The 23,025-nt window shown below is 45.3% G+C and overlaps 1 protein-coding gene across 4 annotated transcripts in view; it reads left to right on the plus strand.

Moving 5' to 3' along the window:
• Positions 1 to 248: 248 nt before the first annotated feature.
• LOC137435281 (gamma-glutamyl hydrolase) overlaps positions 249 to 23,025 on the plus strand; it is a 58,308-nt gene continuing 35,531 nt past the window's right edge. The window contains exon 1 of one of the 4 annotated variants that reach the window (XM_068128915.2): positions 249 to 553. In XM_068128915.2, coding sequence (XP_067985016.2) covers positions 457 to 553 — 97 coding nt within the window. In that variant the 5' untranslated portion in view covers positions 249 to 456. The remainder of the gene's footprint in view (positions 554 to 23,025) is intronic. The other 3 variants (XM_068128916.2, XM_068128917.2, XM_078784488.1) reach the window with 3 other exon arrangements.

Below are 23,025 nucleotides of genomic sequence, written 5' to 3' on the forward strand. Positions count from 1 at the left end.
CTCTCCCCACTCCCTCGCCCCTCCTCTCTCTCTCTGCCCCCCCTCCTCTTCCCCTCCCTCTCACCAACACCTGCTCTTACCCCCCCCCCCGCCCCTCCTCTGTCTCTGCCCCCCTCCTCTTCCCACCCTTCGAAGCGACTCTGTTGCCCAGCAACGCTGGGTATCTTTGTTTGTCCAGAACAACAGTGGAAAACTGTCATAAAGATGTTTTTATGATGGTCAAAGTCCACCTGAACTAAAAGCTGCTCACATAGGGAATATATAGGACTGGCATTAAAGGAGTTAATCTATTTAGTACGTGCATAAACGGCATAATTGTGGTCGGTTTTGCAGAAATGTAAGGGTTAAAAGTATCGCCGGCACTTCCTTTATCAGCTGAAAGTGTAAACTCGCCCTTTCCTGCTGAGACTTTTTCCGCATTCGTTTTGTTTCGTTTCGACGGAGAGACTTCCAGCAATGAGGTCGAGTTTGCTGTGTATTATATATCGGAGCCTTGTGTTGTTACTGCCTTTTCACGCTGTTGTAGCGATGTCCAGCATGCGACCCGTGATAGGTATGACACACACACATATATACATATATACACGAGCACTACAGTCACTGAGTAGATGTACATATATCACTCGCCTCTAAGCCATAGGCGTAGGCGTAGTTTGACAAAGGTGGATGGAGGTTATGTTTTCATCCCTGTCTGTTCGTTTGTGAACACATTATCTCGAAAAGTTGTGGCCGGATTCGGAAGAAATTTTGCAGAGAGGTAGTGTATGTCACAAGGACAAAATGATTAGAGTTTGGGGAAGATCCGGATTCGGATTCGGCTGCTATAATTTTTTAAGTGATTCTTCACCATTGAGAGATAGGGCCAAAAACTATACATAGCGGTATATCTCAAAAAGTTGTGAATGGATTTGAGCGAAACCCTGGTGGACCGGTTGGGTTTCTGACAAGGACAAACAGATTCGATTTTGGTGAAGATCTGAATATGGATTCGGATATGAGAATAATTTAATTGTTTAAGTGATTCTTCACCATTGAGTGATATGGCCAACCAGGTGGAGGTATGATCTCGACTGAGAGCCGTTCTAGTGTTCATTATTTAATCACCCTTGTTTTTTATTTTAGCCTAATTTTTATCCCGTCCCCTGCACAGCGTGTGTGTGTGTGTGTGTGTGTGTGTGTGTGTGTGTGTGTGTGTGTGTGTGTGTGTGTGTGTGTGTATATGCTAGTGTGCCTGTATATATATGTGTGTGTATATATGTATGTGTATACTGTATATGTATGTATATATATATGTGTATATATATATATGTATGTGTATGTGAGTGTGTGTATATATTGTGACGTTTGTGGGGGGTAGGCAATACCTTAGTCAAGGTAGAATTGCATAGGTCATGTGCTCCGACTGTTGTGAAGAGGAAGAAACCCTCATATATCATAAGTGGGGATCCTGTAGACTGTATGTCGTGGAAGAGCGTATCTTCGTTCCCATCACGAGGGGTGGGGTATGTTAATTAGGTAGAGATTAATGGTAAATCCCCTGTATGTAATGGCCTCTGTTATTAGTCCCCTACCGGTGTACACTGGAGGGGACTATAGATTTGCACGCTGTCCCTCCGTCTGTCAGTCCGTCACGCAAAGAACAGTTTTCCGGACTTTTTTTCTAAACGCTTAATGCTAATGATTTCAAACTTGGCACATGGTTTCCTCATGATAAGATACAGGTCAAGTTCGAACTTCACGACGTTTCGATCATTTCTAACAAAGTTATGGCACTTTGAACTTTGGTAATTCTGATAATTCTGATGATCCTTAACTCAGTGCCATTTTAAGTTTTAATTTCCTTTAAAAACCAATTTCTCTGCAATAATAGGACCGATTGAGATAAGATTTTCACCATATGATGGACTCGGTCTGTAGAATATTTTAATGGTAATTATGATGTCACAGGTCACGTGGTTCAGCCGCCATATTGTTTTTCGTGAAAACACGAAAACCCCTTTTTCTCTGCAATGGCTGAACAGATCGAGGCCAAACTTTGCAGGCAGAATCGCATACCCATGACGAACAAAAAAGTCAGTGAGCATGATGTCATGCGTCACATGGTTTCAGAGTTATGACGTTTTTAAGCATGAACCTTTAAAACCGAGCTCCTCCCTCATTTTTGATCCAATCGAGGGGAATCTTCACAAATCTGTTCAGCATGTCAGTCTACTAAAATGTCCTTTTGGAATTTGCGATAGGGCACGTGGTTTGGCAGATATCGTTAATTAAACGAAAATATAAAAGAAATGGATATCTCTTGAATAGCTAATACCTCAGACCGTGAGTTGGTAATAATTTCTATAATTCACACAGTGCAATACGTGCAGGCTGCTCCACGGAGCCAGTGCCGTGTATATTGAGAGTCTGGCCAACTGAAATACTGGTGCCATGTTGCATACCTAACTTCGCGCGCTGGCACTGCGAGATGTATGTCAGCTGTGGCAATCCTGTAGTTCTGTGACGAGGGAATCGATGTTATTACTGTTTGGTCGCAGATTTAATGAGGAACAACTAATTCAAGTTAAAGTGACGTGTTGTTTGTTATTGGAATAATAAAATCTGCAAGCGGCGTCATTTATTCACACAAATTGTTTGCCTGTCGCGGCACACGATTTATTGTCAGCTGCATACAGCATACTGATAAATTTTATTTCTCTTGGCATGAAATTGTAATTTGATAAAATGGAGCTTGTATACTAGTTTTCATCTATTATCTGGAAACGTAACATACAATAAAATAAAACTAATAAATAATACAAATACTGCCGTATGGGAGTGCAGGCTGTTCAGATTGAATTGGGGCTCCATATCAACCTACACCCACAACGTTGTGCAGAGTCCTATCTATTGAAACAATCCAAATTAACTGCTTTTTTGGCAATATAATATTTGGAAACTATTATTTTCCCCCCAAAAAATGTTACGTTTTCAAAGAACACTTTACTCAGGAAACTGACACAAACAGTGACAAATATTGCGTCATAAACAAGTATTTCCTGATATATAAGCATATATAAACAGTGCATGTTACAGGGTATATGTATATTGTATAATAAGGGATTATGTATAATACCTGATTTTCAGTTACTAGGGCATGCCCGTATTATATCTATATCTAAAATTATATCCCCCCCCTCTATTTACATGAAATGGTTTGGTCCAAAGCGAACGGCTTGCGAGTGGTGACAATCCCCCCCCTCTATTTACATGCAATGGTTTGGTCCAAAGCGAACGGCTTCCGGAGTTTGGTAAAGAAATCGCCATCGCGTGCACAAACGCGCAGGAAAGCGAATGAATCGCAAATTCGTTTTTATTAGTTGTAAAACATAGTTTAACGCCAACATAGTTTGCAAACGTGAAATAAATGAATACGCTCTCAAATGTGCCATCCGAGGCAGAGTGTGCCCGCCACGTTCGGCACACGCGATAGTTCGCTGCTCTCTGATTGGTTGAATCGTTTTTTGGACATAGCTCGGTAAGTAATTGTCCGATTAATATGAAAACTTGAAAAGGCACATCCTCGGGTCCCCAGCAATATACCTGGCAAGTTAAAAGTATATCGGACCCGTGGTTGTCGAGAAACAGCGGTCACAGACAAACAAACAAACGTACAGACGTACAGACAGACAGACAGAGATTACTGGAATTATAGATAGACTAGGGCATGCCCGTACTATATATAAGCTAGGACGTGCCCGTACGTGGGTGCCCGTTCCTTGCCAAAAAAAAAAAAAAAAAAAATTTGTGTAGGGGTGTGTGTGTGTAAACATCCTAGGGCGTGCCCGTACGTGGGTGCAAAAAAACATGCGTGCAAACAACAACAGCAAAAAAAAACTTTGAAACCACGTGGCAGTAACGACCACAGAACCCCCCCCCCCTCTATTTACATGAATGGTTTGGTCCATTCGCAACGACCACAGAACCTCCCCCCCTCTATTTACATGCAATGGTTTGGTCCATTCGCAACGCCAAAGCGAACGGCAAACGGCTAAATCGCCATAGCTCGGTAAGTACTTGTCCGATTAATTTCAAACCTTGAAAAGGCACATCCTCGGGTCCCCAGCAATATACCTGGCAAGTTTAAAGTATATCGGACCCGTGGTTGTCGAGAAACAGCGGTCACAGACAAACAAACGTACAAACGTACAAACGTACAAACGTACAGAGATTACTGGAATTATAGATAGATTATACATAATCCCTTCTATATATATATACCCTATACACTGCATATGTACACGAAAAATGTTACAGGGAATATGTATAATATATATATTATATATTGTTGACTAAATAAATGTTAAGCTCACCAGAGACCTAATACACACGTGTCATGTCACTTTTGATTTGAAACCAATATATATTAAGCGATTTCACTTACCGAACATAAATATGAGTAAGGTGATGGATTCCATCCAACTCGGCGTATTTTAACTGCCCAAATAGCACTTCGTTCCTTGTCTCGAGGAAATCTGTGCATTATACGACCTTGTCCTGGTCCAACAGAACATCCCCAAGTGGCACAACACACCATATTGGTTGATTTTATTGAAATATTACTCAAATGAAATATGCAACGATACGAAGCAATGGCACGGAATGGGTACAGCGGGAAAGCTGCTCGGCTGAGGTGGTATGCAAAATGGCGCCTGTAAACCACGTGACGTGGGCTCGACCAATCACGGCGTTAGTTGAGCAGATCAAAGGCTGGCCAGACTCTGTTAATATACGGCACTGCACGGAGCGACCTTGGGGGCTTATCAACGAGGCGAGGCGTGACACACATGTGTCTCAGCATACCTCAGATCAAGTTTGAAAACCAGCATCAACCGTGCATAAATTTGCATATTCGATCATTTTTGACAAAGTTATGGCACTTTAAACTTTGGTAGGGGACATGTATTGCAGCACAATACTCAGAATGCTTGTTTTTCCTCTGTTCCTTATGACAAATGCCACACACACACCTAGCCAGGAAATCGCGCATTAACCACACTAAATAAAAAGCGACCGGAAACCAAGCATCGAACACTACCGCTGATAACACCGACTTTGTGAGCACACAGGCACAGGCAGGGCCGTGAGGTCACGCCCCGATGGGCAGTGATTGGTCCAGGATTGATTGGCGCAAAGACTGCTAAGATAGCACTCGCTGATAAGAGCGGACACGGAGACGTCGTAGGATGATGTCACAGCCTTGGGTATAAAAGAACGCTCTGCCGACATTTTCTTCTCTTGGCCTTTCTCTTCTTCATCTTCTCATGGCTGTCTCTGACATTCTGGCTTTGGCGGTGAACAGTCACGATTTGATATCTCGCTCTGCTTTGGGAGTTCACGGCGAGTGGTCGGAGTTCATAGCGCTCTTGCACTGAGAGACGTGGGTGCTGGTGTGGAACAGACGGCGAGTGGACGAGCTCGCTTTGGGCTCTGCGGCTGGAAGAGCAAGCTGCGCGCCAAGGTCGTTCCCGGGTACAGACTTTGTGCCAACGAGTGCATTTTCGCCCGCAAGGACGTGAGAACCGGGACGATTCCTGACGAGGTACAAGAGCCGATTAGAGCTATGTGCCATGCAAACACATTTATTTTCACAGTTATATTTCCCTTTTTCTGTATTCGGGTCTGTATGGGGGTGCTCCAATTAGGAATTTCGTCTTATCGTGCATTCTTTGTTACCGGCATTTTCTTTAATAAAGCCGGTATTTTTGTACATTTTAACCCTGTGTCGGCTTGAAATTAATTTATCCAGGTGCGAAGAAGTCGGGTGGAAGCCGTCCAGGTAAGTTTGTCATCCTCTTTTTCCCTCACGTGGAAATAATACCGTAATTTTTGGATTGAACGCTTTGGAATAAAGCTCGTTTGGTCATCCGTGTCGCCCTGCAGTGTTCACTTCAGGGTAGTTACACGACAATATGTATGTGTATATATATGTGTGTGTGTGTGTGTGTGTGTGTGTGTGTGTGTGTATGTACGTGTATGTGTATATATATGTGTAGGTGTGTGTGTGTGTGTGTGTGTGTGTATGTACGTGTATGTGTGTATGTACGTACGTGTGTGTGTACTTTATATACTGAACAGAAAATAATGAAAGGAGACTTTAAATATAAGAGGTAAGGTATAACAATTGAGGCTGTTTAGTAAAGGAAAAGCTATCTTCTCGCCCACGCAGCTTTGCCCAAGGTCGTAGCCTGAAAACTTCAACAACAGGTTATGTTATAAAGTTTAAATTGCATGCCAGGTGCTGCCTGGCTTTGCTCAGTTGCCAGAATGCTCAAGCGTTGTCTAGTGACAGAGCCAAATGCATGAAATCCTCGACAATCTCCGATGTGTTAATTTAAAACACTTCAAATCAAGGGTTTTTGTTATCATTCTGTAAAACTCGGAATTTCATAGCCGTAATTGCTCATTATCTACAATTCATCTTAAGCTCCACACGTCGAGTAACATTCCCCCCCCCCCCCCGGAAAAGGAAGTTACCCTTACGTTTTGGGACCGGCACCAAGCCCCACCCTGTGGAGTTGGAGCAATGAATTGCAGACGATGAGCAGTTACCTCTATGCTCCATTCCCCAGATTAACTTTAAGGTTTCCCCGGCAGAGAGAAAGAAAGAAGTCACAGAGAGTATTGAAATAAAAGAAAGAAAGAAGTCAAAGGAAGAAAGAAATCAAAGAGGTATCTTCCAGAGCAACATTAAAATTAAATTTTTGTTCTACTAAACACATTTGTCGGCCTCCACAAAATATATTGAGGCGATGTAAAAGTTTCGAATTTTACAAAAGACATAATTTTCTCAAAAAGGATCTTGAAAAATATTTCAAAGGCAAAATTATTTATAAAGCATTAGGGTGGACTAATTTCACTGAGTGATGCCTTTCAACTTTAGAAGGCAACCCAATACAATAAAATGCTGTGGCGATCATCGCCTTTATTAGTGACACAAGATTATTACCCCCTAGTTCCCGTTTTAGGATTTGCACGGATCGAACTCTTCTGGCACGACGTTCCTCAGTCGGTTAACTTTGTGGAGCACGATGCTACCCAATGCTCGCCACTCTCGCTCTTCTGACTCCCATGTGATGGAATTGTCAATTTCCTCCAGGACCGTGTCTATCTCGTTCATGGTTAAATGGGTCAGCTCTCAGAGATATTCTTTCAGGCCAGCTGTGCACGATTTAATTAGCAAAGCGGTAATGGGGTCAGACGCCGAATAAGGAGGTGGTGGGATGTCCCGAACGGGGATGTCACGAACATGGATGGGTTGAACAGGGATGTCTTGTACAGGAGCATAGTGAACAGGGATGGGTTGAACAGGGATGTCTTGTACAGGAGCATAGTGAACAGGGATGGGTTGAACAGGGATGTCTTGTACAGGAGCATAGTGAACAGGGATGGGTTGAACAGGGATGTCTTGTACAGGAGCATAGTGAACAGGGATAGGTTGAACAGGGATGTCTTGTACAGGAACATAGTGAGTGAACAGGGATGGGTTGAACAAGGATGTCTTGTACAGGAACATAGTGAACAGGGATGGGTTGAACAGGGATGTCTTGTACAGGAACATAGTGAACAGGGATGGGTTGAACAGGGATGTCTTGTACAGGAACATAGTGAGTGAACAGGGATGGGTTGAACAGGGATGTCTTCTACAGGAACATAGTGAACAGGGATGGGTTGAACAGGGATGTATTGTACAGGAACATAGTCAACAGGGATGTCGCATACAGGGATGACACGTACATTTTCCTCCTGTCCCCAAACCACCATATGTGGTTCACCTGCACCTGTATCGCAAAATTTGCTGATACACATGCAAATAAAAATAATTCAAGCATCCAATAACCATGATGATCAGAGATGAGAAGTTCCACTGAGGAGCGCACTTTTTCACGACAGTATCTAGTATCTCTTGATCCACAGCAGCAGAATCATTTGCTACCTGTTCGAGAATTAACGCTAAGTCGTCCAATCTGCATTTTCTTTGATGGAACAGCGCCATCACCCCTAGGATGATGAGGAATAACTTTATTGATGTGATACAAAACATACCTGATGGAGTCACGGTCACCTGGGCTGCAGCGACGGGAATGAGAATGTACAAAAATAACAGGTTTATTAAGCGGAACGCCGGTAACAAGAAAAACGCGATGGTGAAACTAAAGTCCTAAATGGGACGTCCCCCACACCAGACTTACACACAGACGAGGGAGAAAATAACGTTGGAAAATAATGGTGTGATTATTTAGTCTACTTAGCTCAGATTGGTTGGTATATCTCGTCAGGAAGGGTGTCGGCCCCAAGCGTGCCGTCCGGACGCGGCTCTGTGCTTGGCGGGAAGGAAGGCCCCAGTCCGCTTGGTTCACCAGGCCACGTGCGCCGGCGCGAAGCAGGCCTCACAGTCTGTCTCGAACGGCAGGCATGCAGCTTGCCTCTCAGCCACGTCGGTGAAACCCAGCTCGTTGTTCGTCAAAGGATCACCGTCAGCAAGAGTTGAGGGCCAGAGGTCAGGCGGCAAGAGGCAGGAAGGAGAAGAACGCGATAGGCAGGAACAGGGTGAGCGCGACCGTCAGGAACAAGAGGAAGGTGAGAGCAATGAGAGAGAGAGAAGATGTCCGTTTGCATTCTCTTTTGTTGGTCCCGGCGTGACGTCATTGGTGCCTCTCCTTGAATCTCTGCCGGCCAACACCACAGGCTTGGCTCTCCACCACTCAGCGCGCAGTCCGCCTCTGCCGTCATCGGTCGTACCTTGCCAATCAGTGCACTGCTTCCTCCTCGGCCTTCTTTCACCAATCAGTGAGTGCCTTCTTACTCTGCCCTGGCCAATCACGTCTCCTCGGGGCGTGTCTTCGGCCTTTGTGGTGATGTAGCTGGTTGCCGTCCCATCGGCAGTGCTCAGAACTGGCTTCCGGTTGGTTTTATTATTATTATTTAATGTGCTTTGATTGCCATTCTCACTGGTGTCTATTGCGGTGCCATAAGGGACAAAGGATCAATCACGTAGGGAACGACGAACAGGGTAGTTAACATAATCCTTATAACTAGTTAACATGCCCCATTCCTCGCAATGGGGACGAAGATACACCTTAATCCGACATCCGGGCTGAACAGGTCCTCTACTTATTACATGGTGGTTCCTACACGACATTCGGAGCACCTACCTAAACAAATCTACCTGGCCTAAGGTAATCACTGCCTACCCCCTACAACCATAACACAGTCCCCCCCCCCCCCCCACACCCCCTGGAACCGTAGTCCCTGCAAGGTTCATTGCAGGCGCTACCATCGCAGTATTACCACTTACTGACTCACACCTGCTCAACCTATGAAATAAATCAGGAGGGCTGTGGGAAGTGAGCCGAAGCTACTTACCTATTCTCCTTACCGTTCTACCCCCTTAAGCAACCATTACATTTCAAATATTAACAACCATTAGGATCCTTGTTCCTAATTCATGGGGAGGAAGAGAAACAACAACACGCAAAAAATCTACCTTAACCACGAACCTTAACAATCAAAAATTCTAAAATTCCATAAAACATTTGTACAACCCCTTCCTGTAGACGGCGTCCCCGGTGGATGTCATAAGACTCCATGTTACCTGTGGGGCCATCCCAATGCACCCCAAATTTCCATGGGCCCTGTCCTGGTGTTACAGGTGAGTGACATGGCTCTGGATTTCGCCCACATTCCTTTAACACAAACCCATAACCACTCAAACACATTTCAAAAGTAATCAAAACACAAAACCATCACAAAGCACGTATTTCACTCACCTGCAGGACCATGGCAAAGATGTCAAAACACGTGTGTGTGTTTCTACTTGGCAGCGGGGAGGGTAATCACTGCCTACCTAAGGACAAGCAAGATGGTGGGGGCGCTTCAGGCTGTGGTGCCCACAGTCCCAAAGACAAGTTGTCCGACTTACGACTTCTTCACCCCCCCCCCCCCCTTTATCTCTTGGCCCCATGACAGCCAAACAGCTCCTTACGCTGTCATCCCGTGGGGGGGGGGGGGGGTCTCCACACACACCAGGCTTCATCGCCTTAGGCTTCCTTACAGCCTCACGGGTCGCCGGGAGTGTCATACCCCAGGGCGCCCAAACAGACCCCCACCACCTACGGGCTCCAATTTCCAGACACCACTTGGCTGCCAGGGGTAATTACCGCAGAGGGAGCCGCAGTCACCGCTCCTCCAGAGCTTGATCCGTACCTGCAGACACGCACACCTTCCCCATCCACAAAATCCACAAAAACGTTCCCTCCCCCACTGCCATTCAATTCTCAACCACATATTTCCATGAAAAGATGGTACAAAAGAGCTGCCATGGCCTGCTTATGTGAAATCCAAACTTACATTTTAAAACCACTTTCCAAACACACATCCAAACAAATTCCACTCATATCTCAATTTCGAACCTCACGAACCCATGAAAATACAACACCTCTATACATAAAGAAACGCCACCCACAGGACACTGTGTGGCACACATTCCAATCCCCTCACCGGCCATGCAATCACTCTCACCCCCCCCCCCCCCCATACCAAATTCTCATGTCCCAATTTAAAAGGTGGTCTTTCTGTCTTCCACCGACTCCTATCCGGCCTAGCTCCCCCTGCTCTGTCTGTGCTCTGTCCCCCAAATATTCCTTCAGGTCGCACAAGATCTGCCAGCAACCCTCTTCTGGTAAAACTGCCAAAATCAAGACTCTTTATTCACCTTCACTCCTTCATTCCTCTTTACTCCCGCCTCTGGAACAAACTCCCTCACTCGCTTCAATCCCACTCCTCTCTCCAGGTCTTTAAAACAGCTGTTCACCACCATCTCTTATCTTCCCCCATCCAAAACCTTGATCTCTTCTACCCCCCGTTAATTCACCCCAGATCCACTTTTTTTGAAATACCGACTTCTTTCTTTCCTGGAAGTCCTAGCAGTGTCCATGTCTTCTTTTTACATCTCTCACCCCCCCCCCCCCCCGCCTTCCCATGCCTCCTTTCCCCAAGCCCTCTCCCACCCACAGGTCTCCTGTCCCTGTTCTCTGCTGTTGTACTTGTGTGCTTCCCTCTCTCTCCCCATCTTGTCTCCCGCTCCCTTTATTGTATGTTTTGTGTGTCCGTTTTTGTTTTTTTGTGATTGTTAGCTCTTACACGAGCCTCGATCTTGTACACACACAAAAAAAAAGCAAGTCCTGAAGCCTGGAACAGTACACCTCAAAGTCACTTACCTCACCTTGATGTGCAAGTAGTTGTAGGTTGGTTGGGTCCAAGAGTGCCATCCACCACACCTAATTTCCTCCGCACCCGTCCAATCCACCCAGGAGCCTCCTGACCCAGGTAGGGGCTCAATCTATCCCCGTGGATTATCTGTGGAAGGGCATGTGGGCCCATCTGAATTTTGAACACCACATCAGTCACCAGCCGAAGCACCACCCCAGGGCCCTTCCAGGGCGAGGTGAGTTTTGAGCACACACCCTTCCTCCTCCAGGGCCAGTAGAGCCAAATAAGGTCTCCGGGAAGGAAACGAGGTGAGTGTGCCCGAGCGTCATACCGCACTTTCATATGCGAGGAAGCCAAGCCAATCTGCTTCCTCGCAAACTCGTGAGCCTTTTCTATGCTCTTTTTCAAGTTGGTTGCACAACTTTCCACAGATGCTTCACCCAGGTCCTCTGGTGACGGTCCCATCAACAAATCTGTGTGGACTCGCATGTCCCTACCGAACATCAACATGGCGGGGGTGCATCGAGTGGTCGCATGCTGTGCGGTCCGGTATGCCATCAGTATAAAGGGGTGGTGCTCGTCCCAATCCTGCTGGTGCTCGGATGTAAAGAGGGCTAATTGTGTTAAAAGGGTCTGGTTAAACCTCTCCACCATCCCATCCAATTGAGGCCGAAGAGGGGTCGTCCTGGTCTTATTAATTTGGAGGAGCTCGCACACCGACCGCAGGAGCGCGGATTCAAAGTTCCGGCCCTGGTCGGTGTGTAGCTCCCTGGGAACGCCAAATCAGGAGAAGAATCCCTCGACTAGTACCTGAGCTACCAGCCGGGCTTCCTGGTTGGGCAATGGGTAGGCTTCTGACCACTTGGTAAAGTAGTCCATTGCCACCATAATGTACCGGTTCCCTCGGCGGGTGGCTGGCAGGGGTCCCACCACATCTACTGCCACCCACTCAAGTGGTGCTCCTACGTTGTACACCTGGAGTGGGGCCTTGCGCATATGTGGGGGTCCCTTCTTACCATGGCAGAGGTCGCAGGATCTCACCCAATCTTGAATGTCCCTGCCCGAATTCACCCAGTAGAACTTCTGCCACAAATTGGACAAAGTTTTGGCCATGCCCAAATGTCCCATCGTCCTAGTCCCATGTACATGCCCCACTGCCCCATAACCACTTCCTTTCATTTGTTTGGAGCAATTATCAACCAGGAAGCTACATCGCCCATTGGTGTTATCCATTTTCTATACAAATGGCCATCTTTCAACCCCAACATCTGCCACTGGGCCCCATGTGGAGCAATCTCCTCCCAAGAAGGTCTTTTGTCCTCCTCTAGCCAATGAAAAAGGGGCCCCAAAACAGGATCCTCCGTTTGACTCTCTCGCCAATTCACATCGCCCAATTCAGGTGGGAGTTGTGGCAAAGTTCGCCTGGTCACTCTCGCTGCATATAGGCATGCATCAATTTGGTCCTGCCCAATTGGATCCTTGGCTTCCTGTCTATCACAAAATTTACACTGTGCCTCCCAACAGGGACGCCGAGAGAGAGCGTCTGCATTGGCATGTGCTTTGCCGGGCCGATGTTGCACAGTGAAATTATACTGCTGCAGCCTCTCAAGCCACCTTGCAATTTGCACCACTCTTTGAACCGAAGAGGCCATTGCAAGGAGGCATGATCCACTCCGATCACAAACTCCCTCCCATAAAGGTAAGGGTGAAAGTGTCCAACTGCAGACAGTAGGGCCAATCGTTCTTTGCGGGTAACGCATTAATTTCGCTCGGGCCTCGAGAGTGCCTGACTCGAATATGCAATAACCCTCTCGACTCCCTGTTGCATTTATGACAGCACAGCTCCCAATCCTTCCTGGCTTGCATCAAGGATGTAATTGCCATAATCCGTCGGGTATGCCAAAACTGGGGCCTCCACCAGACTTTGTTTTTAAGTGAATGAATGCCTCGATGCAGCTCTCTGACCATATAAATTTGGCTCCTTTCTCTGTCAATTTGTGCAAGGGTCTTGCAATTTCTACGAAATTTGCCACAAATCTCCTGTAGTAAGAGCAGAGGCCCAAAAATCCTCTGAATCCCTTTCCATTTTTGGGGGTGGGCCACTCTTTTACAGATTTTACATTTCCAGGGTCAGTGGCCACGTTGCTCTCACTAATCACATGACCCAGGTAAGTCACCTCTCTTCTGAAAATTTCACACTTGTTCGGATTCAATTTCAACCCGACACCCCTTAACCTCTCAAATACCTCTGACAAATTTTTAGCAGCATGTTCAAATGTGGGAGCGTGGACCAATACGTCATCCAAATAGACAAGGCAAGTCTGCCATGGTAAACCAATTAAAACACGTTCCATCAGACGCTCAAACGTGGCAGGGGCATTGCACAATCCAAAAGGCATGACTACAAACTGCCAGAGACCTTTTCCTGTGGTGAACGCTGTTTTCTTTCACTGAGGAGAGGCTTCCATCTGGCCACTCTGCCATAAAGCCCAGATCGGTGGAGTGTTGCAGTGATGGTTGTCCTTCTGAAAGTTTCTCCCATCTCCACACAGGATCTCTGGAGCTCAGCCACAGTGACCATCGGGTTCTTGGTCACCTCTCTTACCAAGGCCCTTCTCCCCCGATTGCTCAGTTTGGCCAGGTGGCCAGCTCTAGGAAGAGTCCTGGTTGTTCCAAACTTCTTCCATTTAAGAATTATGGAGGCCACTGTGCTCTTGGGAACCTTCAATGCAGCAGAGATTTTTTTGTAGGCTTCCCCAGATCTGTGCCTCGACACAATCCTGTCTCTGAGCTCTGCAGGCAGTTCCTTCGACCTCATGGCTTGGTTTTTGCTCTGATATGCATTGTCAGCTGTGAGACCTTATATAGACAGGTGTGTGCCTTTCCAAATCATGTCCAATCAATCAATCATGTCCAATTAACTGTCTCCTGAGGTATCCCGAATGCTAGCAGTATCTCCTTCATCTTACCTCGATGGATGGAATCGAAAGCTTTCGAGAAATCAATAAATAGGAAAACAGCAGGAAGATTTTTAGCTTTAACGCCTTCAAGAAGACGTCTAATAGTAAGGATTTGCCCGGAGGTCGATCTACCAGTACGAAAGCCATTTTGATTTTTTCGCAGAACTGGTTCTATATGCGGTCTGATTCTGTTTAATAACATCAGGTTGTATATTTTGGCCGCTATTGGTGTTAGAGTGATTCCTCGATAGTTTTTTGTAAGCCCTAGGTCGCCTTTTTTCTGGAAAGGCAATATACATCCTTCTGTCCATCTATCTATTGGATTTTGATGGTAAACAGCATTACACAAATTCAGTAAAATCTCATCGAATTCACCTTGTTTCCAAATCTCGGCTGGAATGTCATCTAGACCACAGGCTTTCCCGTTTTGAATGTTTTTAAGAGCTTTATGGAGTTCATCTATGGTGAAGGGACCTTTTTTGATGTTGAGTTCATCTGAAATCACAGGAGTTATTACTTCATCCTTGATTGTAGGCCATTTTCCCTGCCAGAGCAGGGGTGAGCCTTGCCATCTGCATGAGAATCTTTTCCATTTTGCCCTGTTTTCTGCATCTCCCCTTGTTAACCCCCTTGCCCGCATTTCTTCTTCCACCACCTTTAGCCAAGTCTTTCTCGGTCTTCCCCGTCCTCTACTTCATTCTACATTCATTTCCATCACTCTTCTCAACCAGTCACTTTCATCCTTCCTCAACACATGACCAAACCATCTCAACCTGTTTCTCTTCACAACATCAATCACAGGCTCTATTCCCGTCATCTTTCACAATTCATCATTTGTCTTCCTCTTCCTCAACGATACTCCGCACATCCATCGAACCATTCGCATTTCCACCCTTTCCAGCCTTCGTTGCTGCTCTACGTTCATTACCCATGTATCGCTCCCATAAATCATAACACTTCTCACACATGCAGCATACACCTTTCCCTTCAGCTTCAACGACACTCCCCTCCTCGTCAGCATGCCACTCAGTTCCCGAAACTTCTTCCATGCACATCTCACTCCAGCAACCGTTGCCGAGTCTGATCCACCTTCTCCATTCGGCATGTCTCCTAGGTAACAAAATGTTTTCACACCTTCCAGCTTCACGCGTCTCCAAGATCCAACTCAACATTTCCTCCATCTGAATGTAGCTGCCACACTGGTTAATGACCCTCCCAAACCACTACATTTTTGATGAACCCACTCAGCGCACATTGGACATTGAATGGAATTCACTCCAACACCCTTCCTGCACACAGCACACGGCCACTTCCCAGTTCTTTCCACCTCACCACATGCTTTACCACTTGCCATCACCTTCGTTTTTCCGATATTCACCTTCAGACCTTTTGTCTCAATACATTCCTTCCACTTGTGCATCTTCTCCTTCAGTCCATCCATACTTTCTGCAATCAACACCAGATCATCTGCATACAACACCTCCCACGGTAAACCCTCCTTTACGTTCCGAGCCAGCACCTCCAACACAGCTACAAATAGTAGTGGACTTAGTACCGACCCCTGATGCACTCCCACCTTCACCTCAAACTCACCACTGTTCTCGTCCTTCGTCCTCACAGCTGTGCGCGCTCTTTTGTACATTGCCATCACTACTCTGATCAACCATTCCTCCACTCCTAACTTCCTCAATGCCCATGTCACTACTTCACGTGGAACCCTATCGAATGCTTTCTCCAGATCAACAAACCCAAGAAACAACTTCTTCCTCTTCTCCATGTACTTCTCCTGCAACTGCCTTACAATAAAAAGCATGTCTGTCGTTCCTCTTCCTGGCATAAATCCAAACTGCATTTCGTCAATCTTCACTTTCTTCCTTATCCTCCTCTCCAACACCCTTTCCAATACCTTCATTCCATGCTCCAATAACTTTATCGCTCAATACGAGCCACAGTCCAGAGGGTCACCTTTCTCCTTGTATAGAGGGACGAGGGTACTCAGTTCCCAATCCACTGGAATGCGGCCTTCTTTCACCACCAGATTGCAGATCTCTGTCATTCTCTTCACACCCCAATTTCCCGCTGCCTTCAACATATCTCCCACAACTCCCGTCAGCCCTCCCGCTTTTCTACTCTTCATTGCTTTTATCGCTTCCTCAACTTCCTTCTCGGTTATCTTCTCTGCCGGTCCTAAAACTGGGTTCGTCTCGATGTTGCCATCCCATTCATTCTCTGTATTCAACAGCATTTCCATATATCTTTTCCATCTTCCTTTAATTCCATCTGGGTCCACAACGATTTGTCCCACTTCATCCTTCAAGCAACTCACCCCCATCACATCACACCTCTCTTTCGCTATCTGCTTTGCAATCCTGAATACCGCTCTCTGACCCTCTTCCAAATCCAAGCGTTCTCCGAACATTTTCCTCCATGCCTCCTGCGCCTATGCTACCTCTTTCTTTGCAGCCGTCTTGGCTGCCTATAACTTTCATGCTCTGCCTTTTCTGCCCCCATACCCTTCGCCTTCTGCCACTCCTTGAACTTCTTCCTCTTCTTGTCAATCTTCTTTCCAACTTCATCATCCCACCACCATGTGTCCTTGTGCCTCGGTGGTCCTTTTGTCCATCCACATACCTCACCAACGGCTCCCAACAGACTATCTTTCATTGACATTCAACCACTTTCAAGCTCAACCACATCATCCGATACCATACTCAGCCTCTCTTTTAATGCCTCCCTCACTGTCACCTCTTTCAACCTCCACACCTTCATTCTCGGTTGGTACTTCACCCGCTGAGCTCTCGTCGCACCTTTCACCCTTATGTCGCAGACAACCAAGTGGTGCTGTGAAACAGCCTCCTCCCCCGGGATCACCTTTGTGTCCCGGAGGTGCCCCCTATCTCGCCTACGCACCAGCAGGTAGTCAACGGTTGTCGTCGACCCACCTGACGTGTATGTAACAAGCTTATTATCCTCTTTCTGGAACTGAGTATTACAAATCAACAAATCAGCTCCATCAGCAAACTCCAAAATCCTTTCACCTTCTCCATTTCTCACACCATATCCGTAACCCCCATGAACTCCCTCAAAACCGTCCATACTCCTTCCCACATGTCCATTTAGGTAATCGTGAATTATGACACTTCGTCCTCCTACCACAACACTTCGTCCTCCTACCATAACAACTTCCTTATCTTTCAAGTTTTCCATCAGCTTCTCTATTGCACACCAGAACTTGTCCTTCTCTTCATCGCTCCGACCAACCTGCGGAGCATATCCCGAGATGAAAGCGCCAAGAACTTTCCAATCATCATTTTCACCATCATCAACCTTTCACTCAATCTAGTCACAATCACCACACTGTCTACAAACTCCTCAGAAAACAGGACGCCAACCCCATTCACGCATTCTGGGCACCATTGCCACACAAACTTGTATTTCTGTCCCTGCCTACCCTTCACCATTCTCACACCACTTCCCTTCCATCTCGTCTCCTGCTCACAACATATGTCCACTCTTCTTCTGACCAATACTTCCACCACTTCTCCTGATCTCCCTGTCATTGTCCCTACATTCCATGTCCCAAACCTCAGAAACAGATCTCCATGTCGGGCATCACACGTTTCGTCGTCATAAGTGGAGTGATTTCCACCCTTGCTTCGATCGGGTTCCCCACCTTGAGTTTTGACGAGAGGGAGTGGGGTCCCCCATGGGGTACTTCGGGCTGTACCCTGCTCATATGTAGTTGTAATTGTCATGGTTCTCTCTTTGAGGCAATGTTTTTATGGCCGGATGCCCTTCCTGACGCCAACCCTTTTAGTCACCTCTTACGCCATGCAGGGATACGGTGAACCTATTCTAAACCATGGTACACACCGGGTTATGCAATATATGTATATATATATATATATATATATATATATATATATATATATATATATATATATGTATATATGTATATATATATAATGCCTTGGTAATCTCCTCATTTCATGATGCCATGCACACATTCAAGGAACCTAGGTGCCAGAGGCAGCACAGCAACCCCAAAACATCACTGAACCTCCTCCATGTTTGACTGTAGGGAAGGTGTTATTTTCTTTGAAGGCTTCATTTTGTTTTCTGTAAACATAGAGATGATGTGATTTACCAATAAGCTCTAATTTGGTCTCATCTGTCCATACGACATTCTCACAGAAGGATTTTCGCTTGCTCAGATGTGTTTTGGAAAACTCCAATCGGGCTTTCTTATGTCTCTCTCTCTCTCAGCAGTGGTCTGCTACCATTGAACCCCCTTTCATGGAGTTGGCGACGGATAGTGCAAGTTGAAATTGTCGTACCTTGTGTCTGAAGGTCAGCTTGAATCTGTTTGGGAGTTGATCGATGTGCTTTCTCCACCATTGAACAATCCTTTGCTGCAATCTTTGATCAGGTTTTCTCTTGCGGCCACGTCCAGAGAGCTTGGCTACAGTGCCATGGGCCTTAAACTTCTGGATAACATTGCGTACGGTAGACACAGGAACATCAAGGTCTCTGGAGATGGACTTCTAGCCTTGAGATTGTCCATGCTTGGCCACAATCTTGTGTCTGACCTCCTCAGACAATTCTCTGGTTTTCATTTCTCCATGCTCATTGCGGTACACAAAGTGACACAAAACAGCAGAATGGCTCCTTTTCTCGATTCAAACTGGTTGAATGAGTGATTTTTATATTGCAGGAACCTTCAACTCACCATAGGTGAGTTAAATTCCGAATTAAAGGACAATCACCTGCTTGAAATCTGATTGTTTCTAACAACTTCTAAAAGGTGCCAATAATATTGTCCGGGCCATTTTAGGATTTATTTGTGGAATAAGCCAAGAATTAGTAGTTTTTTCAGCTTTTTTTTGTTTTGTTCCACTGCAAACTAAAGAAACACATGTGTGGATACCAAAAGATTGTTTTAATTACAACAATATTCTGGAAGAAATTGTGCTTTATTTGAAAAAAGTTCAAGTGTGCCAATATTTTTGGCCACGACTGTATATTGTAATGGATAGCACACAGAGTAGTAAAATAATTTAAAATTATTTATTTATAGCCTGAAGTTTCGAGAACAAACTAGTTCTCTTCTTCAGAAGCGTTGAGTGTTGTGTTAACCATGTGGAAGAATTGATACTTTAATTCTCCATTTAATCGTGGTTTACATGAAGTATATAATTCCTTCAGAAGATGGAGAAAAGCATTTAATGACATCAGGTATACACGGATACTCAAACACGTGAGCAGTTGCAGGACGAAGTCATCCAGCCCATTATTCTCCCCGAATCCTCATACACAAATCATTTATATAGTCTTCAGTTGTTTATCTGAGAGAGGATGTGTGAGTTTGAAGTTTCAAAGCAGGAGGTTGTGAGGAGGAGGGTGGAGGAAGCAAGTTGACAACTTCAACACTGACATCACAAATTACTGAGACAACAACATTCTCCAAGGCCCACATTTCCCAGATATTAGTTATAAACATGCACTTCTCCCTCCGTAATCCTCGGCCAAGCTGCCTGACATCAAAGAAAGACAGCCTTGAGATGCTCGAATTACTGCCGCCTGGGATGAGAGCATAATAGACTTGTTCTCACCCGATTAGTGTGGAATTTAACATCCATTTCACATGAAATGATATTCCAATAGTTGATCTATCCCAATTTATCTCAAAAGTTTGCCCTTTAAGAAAAAACACCTTTAGTTATGATTTATAACTCCCTCATACTTCCTGCAGCAATTAAAACTGGCTGCAAATGATTTTTAAGCTCGGTTTTATCAACAACCGAGCTAAACACAAGCTTTGATCAATAGTTAAGTTTAAATTTACCCACAACCGTTAAGTTTCGTTGGGGACGGTTCACGTCATGGATTGGTCCAAGTCCTTGCCAATCACAGGGCTTCCCTGCATTCAAATGACTCTGCCGTTTTTGACGTTGTAATTGACTGCGTAGTGCTTTGTATGTGGGATGTGAGTCGATGTGTCGGTTGATGGAGTTTTCATCAGAGTACCAGGCCTCGATAATCTCGCGGTTCACTCTCAAAGATCCTGTGCCAAGTATCGTGGTCTGATTCCATGAGAATGTGTGTTGGTGTGTGTGTGTATGTGTGTCGCAAAAAATCACAATCTGTTTTGTCGTCTTACAACACGTTGGTGTTCAGTTGGCCTTGTGGTTAAGCGTTTGGATGTTTGGCCCACATACAGTCACGTGAAAAAGTAAGTACACCCCATGTAAATTTTTGACTTTTTCAACATATTTCAACATACAACTATTTGATCTTCATTTCAACAATATTGATAGATAAAGGTGATATAATATAACAAATATCATGAAACATTTACATTTTGTAGTCCATTGTATAATTTAAATAAACATAAATGCAAATTTCACATGTGGAAAAAGTAAGTACACCCCTACATTTATCACTACTTCAAATACCTAAAATTAGAATCAGATGCACCAGCTCAGGTGCAAATGATTAGAACATCGTTAGAGAGGATCTTGGAGGAACCTGTCTTATTTAAACCTCAGACATTTAGTTTGGTTTGCTCTTTGTTGTTGAAGTGTGCGGCGTCACCATGCCTTGATCAAAAGAGCTCTCTGAGGCCTTCAGAAAGAACTTTATAGATGCCTACGAGTCTGGGAAGGGATTTAAAAAGATCTCCAAACAATTTGAAATCAATCATTCAACTGTCCAGAACATCATCTACAAGTGGAGAAGATTCCAAACAACTGCCAACTTGTTCAGGCCAGGCCGCCCTAGCAGGTTCAGCCCGAGAGCAGACCGCAGGATGCTGAAAGAAGCCTCGAAGAACCCCAGAATGTCATCACGGGACCTACAGGTAGCTCTTGCCACTATTGATGTCAAAGTGCACGAGTCTACCTTTAGAAAGAGGCTGCACAAATTTGATCTACATGGGAGGTGTGCCAGGAGGAAACCTTTGCTGTCCAGAAAGAACATCAAGGCAAGACTAAAGTTTGCCAATGAATACCTAGGCAAAGACCAGCACTTCTGGAACAATGTGCTCTGGACAGATGAGTTAAAGGTAGAGCTATTTGGCCACAGTACCAGAAGACATGTTTGGCGAAACCCAAAGACAGCATTTGACCACAAGAACCTGATACCAACTGTAAAGCATGGTGGTGGAAATATTATGGTTTGGGGCAGCTTTGCTGCATCAGGGCCTGGGCAGCTCACCATCATATAATCCACTATGAATCCTTCAATGTACCAGAGGGTGCTTGAGGATAATGTGAGGCCATCTGTCGGAAAGTTGAAGCTTAACCGAAGGTGGATCTTGCAACATGACAATGACCCTAAACATACCAGTAAATCCACCAAGGAATGGCTGAAAAGAAAGAAATGGAGGGTTCTGGAATGGCCAAGTCAAAGCCCGGATCTAAATCCCATCGAGATGTTGTGGGGGGATTTGAAACTAGCTGTGCATGCAAGAAACCCCTCAAACATTGCACAGCTGAAAGAATTCTGCATGGAGGAGTAGGCAAAAATTTCTCCCAGTCGATGTCAGAGACTGGTAGACAGTTATAAGAAACGCCTACTTGAGGTTGTTTCTGCAAAAGGGGGCAATACCACCTATTATAGCCAAGGGTGTACTTACTTTTTCCACATGCGAAATTTGCATTTATGTTTATTTAAATTATACAATGGACTACAAAATGTAAATGTTTCATGATATTTGTTATATTATATCACCTTTATCTATCAATATTGTTGAAATGAAGATCAAATAGCTGTATGTTGAAATATGTTGAAAAAGTCAAAACTTTACATGGGGTGTACTTACTTTTTCACGTGACTGTAATTAGCTTCACAATCTTCACATTGTACTCGTATGTTGTAGATGACATTCTCTGTCAAATTTGTTCACCTGGTCTTTTGGCTTTGACAGCTGTGCTCGTAAGGATGCTTGTGGTTTGTGGGTGATGTTGATGTTGTACTCACGTAGAATGCGGCTTGTGGTTTCAGAAGTGTGTGGAGGTGTGGTTGGATTGTTGTTGCCGTAGTTGGATTTCCGGTGACAAGATTTGATAAATGCATTTGGGTAGTGGTTTTCTGATGGGTAGTCAGTGGTAGTGGTAGTAGTTGACGATTTGGGTAGTGAGAGTGTGTTACGGATTCATCACTTCCGTTGTGGTGGCTTTCATCCACTTGAGACATTTCTGGTTCCATGTATTATTATTATTGTTGTTCTGAGGGAAATAGCAATTATTATTGTCAAAAGGTAAAAGGAATGTTTTAAAATGAAACAGGAACCGGACGTCGATGAAGCGGAAGGAAAAGAAAGAGGGCGGAGCGAGAGAGGTCGGACAAGAAAGCCGAGTTGCTCCAGGTTCTGAAGCGAACGTTGGCGAGCAAGAGTCACTAGTGAACTTTCGGGTTTCCGGGGAAGGAATTCCTGCGACCGAGTTGTCATCGCTGTGACTGATTAACCTGCATGTCAGGTTTTTGCTATCGATTCAGGAGAGAATCATCGCCGTGCTGGTGCGCCACGAGACCGGGCCGTCGGCCATTTTGACTCGCGCAGGACTTGTACTTCGCTCGCGGTTTCGTTTATTTTTGAACATTTTCACCGCATTCAGACGTTGATCTGGGGCGTGTGTGTGACGTGGCTTTTTGAAGGCTAATTTGTCCATACCCGAGGGTGGGATCTCTCAGTCGCCTGTAGGGCGCCTTTGGATTTCCCAGTCGCCTTGAGGGCGCCTTTGTGCAGCTTCGGCTGTGTGACTGTTTTTGCCATCCGCACGGGATTCTGGTTTCGATTGGACCTCGTTCTAGC

Source organism: Myxine glutinosa, chromosome 9 (assembly GCF_964187855.1).
Source record: "Myxine glutinosa chromosome 9, kmMyxGlut1.1, whole genome shotgun sequence".
Taxonomy (NCBI): Eukaryota; Metazoa; Chordata; class Myxini; order Myxiniformes; family Myxinidae; genus Myxine; species Myxine glutinosa.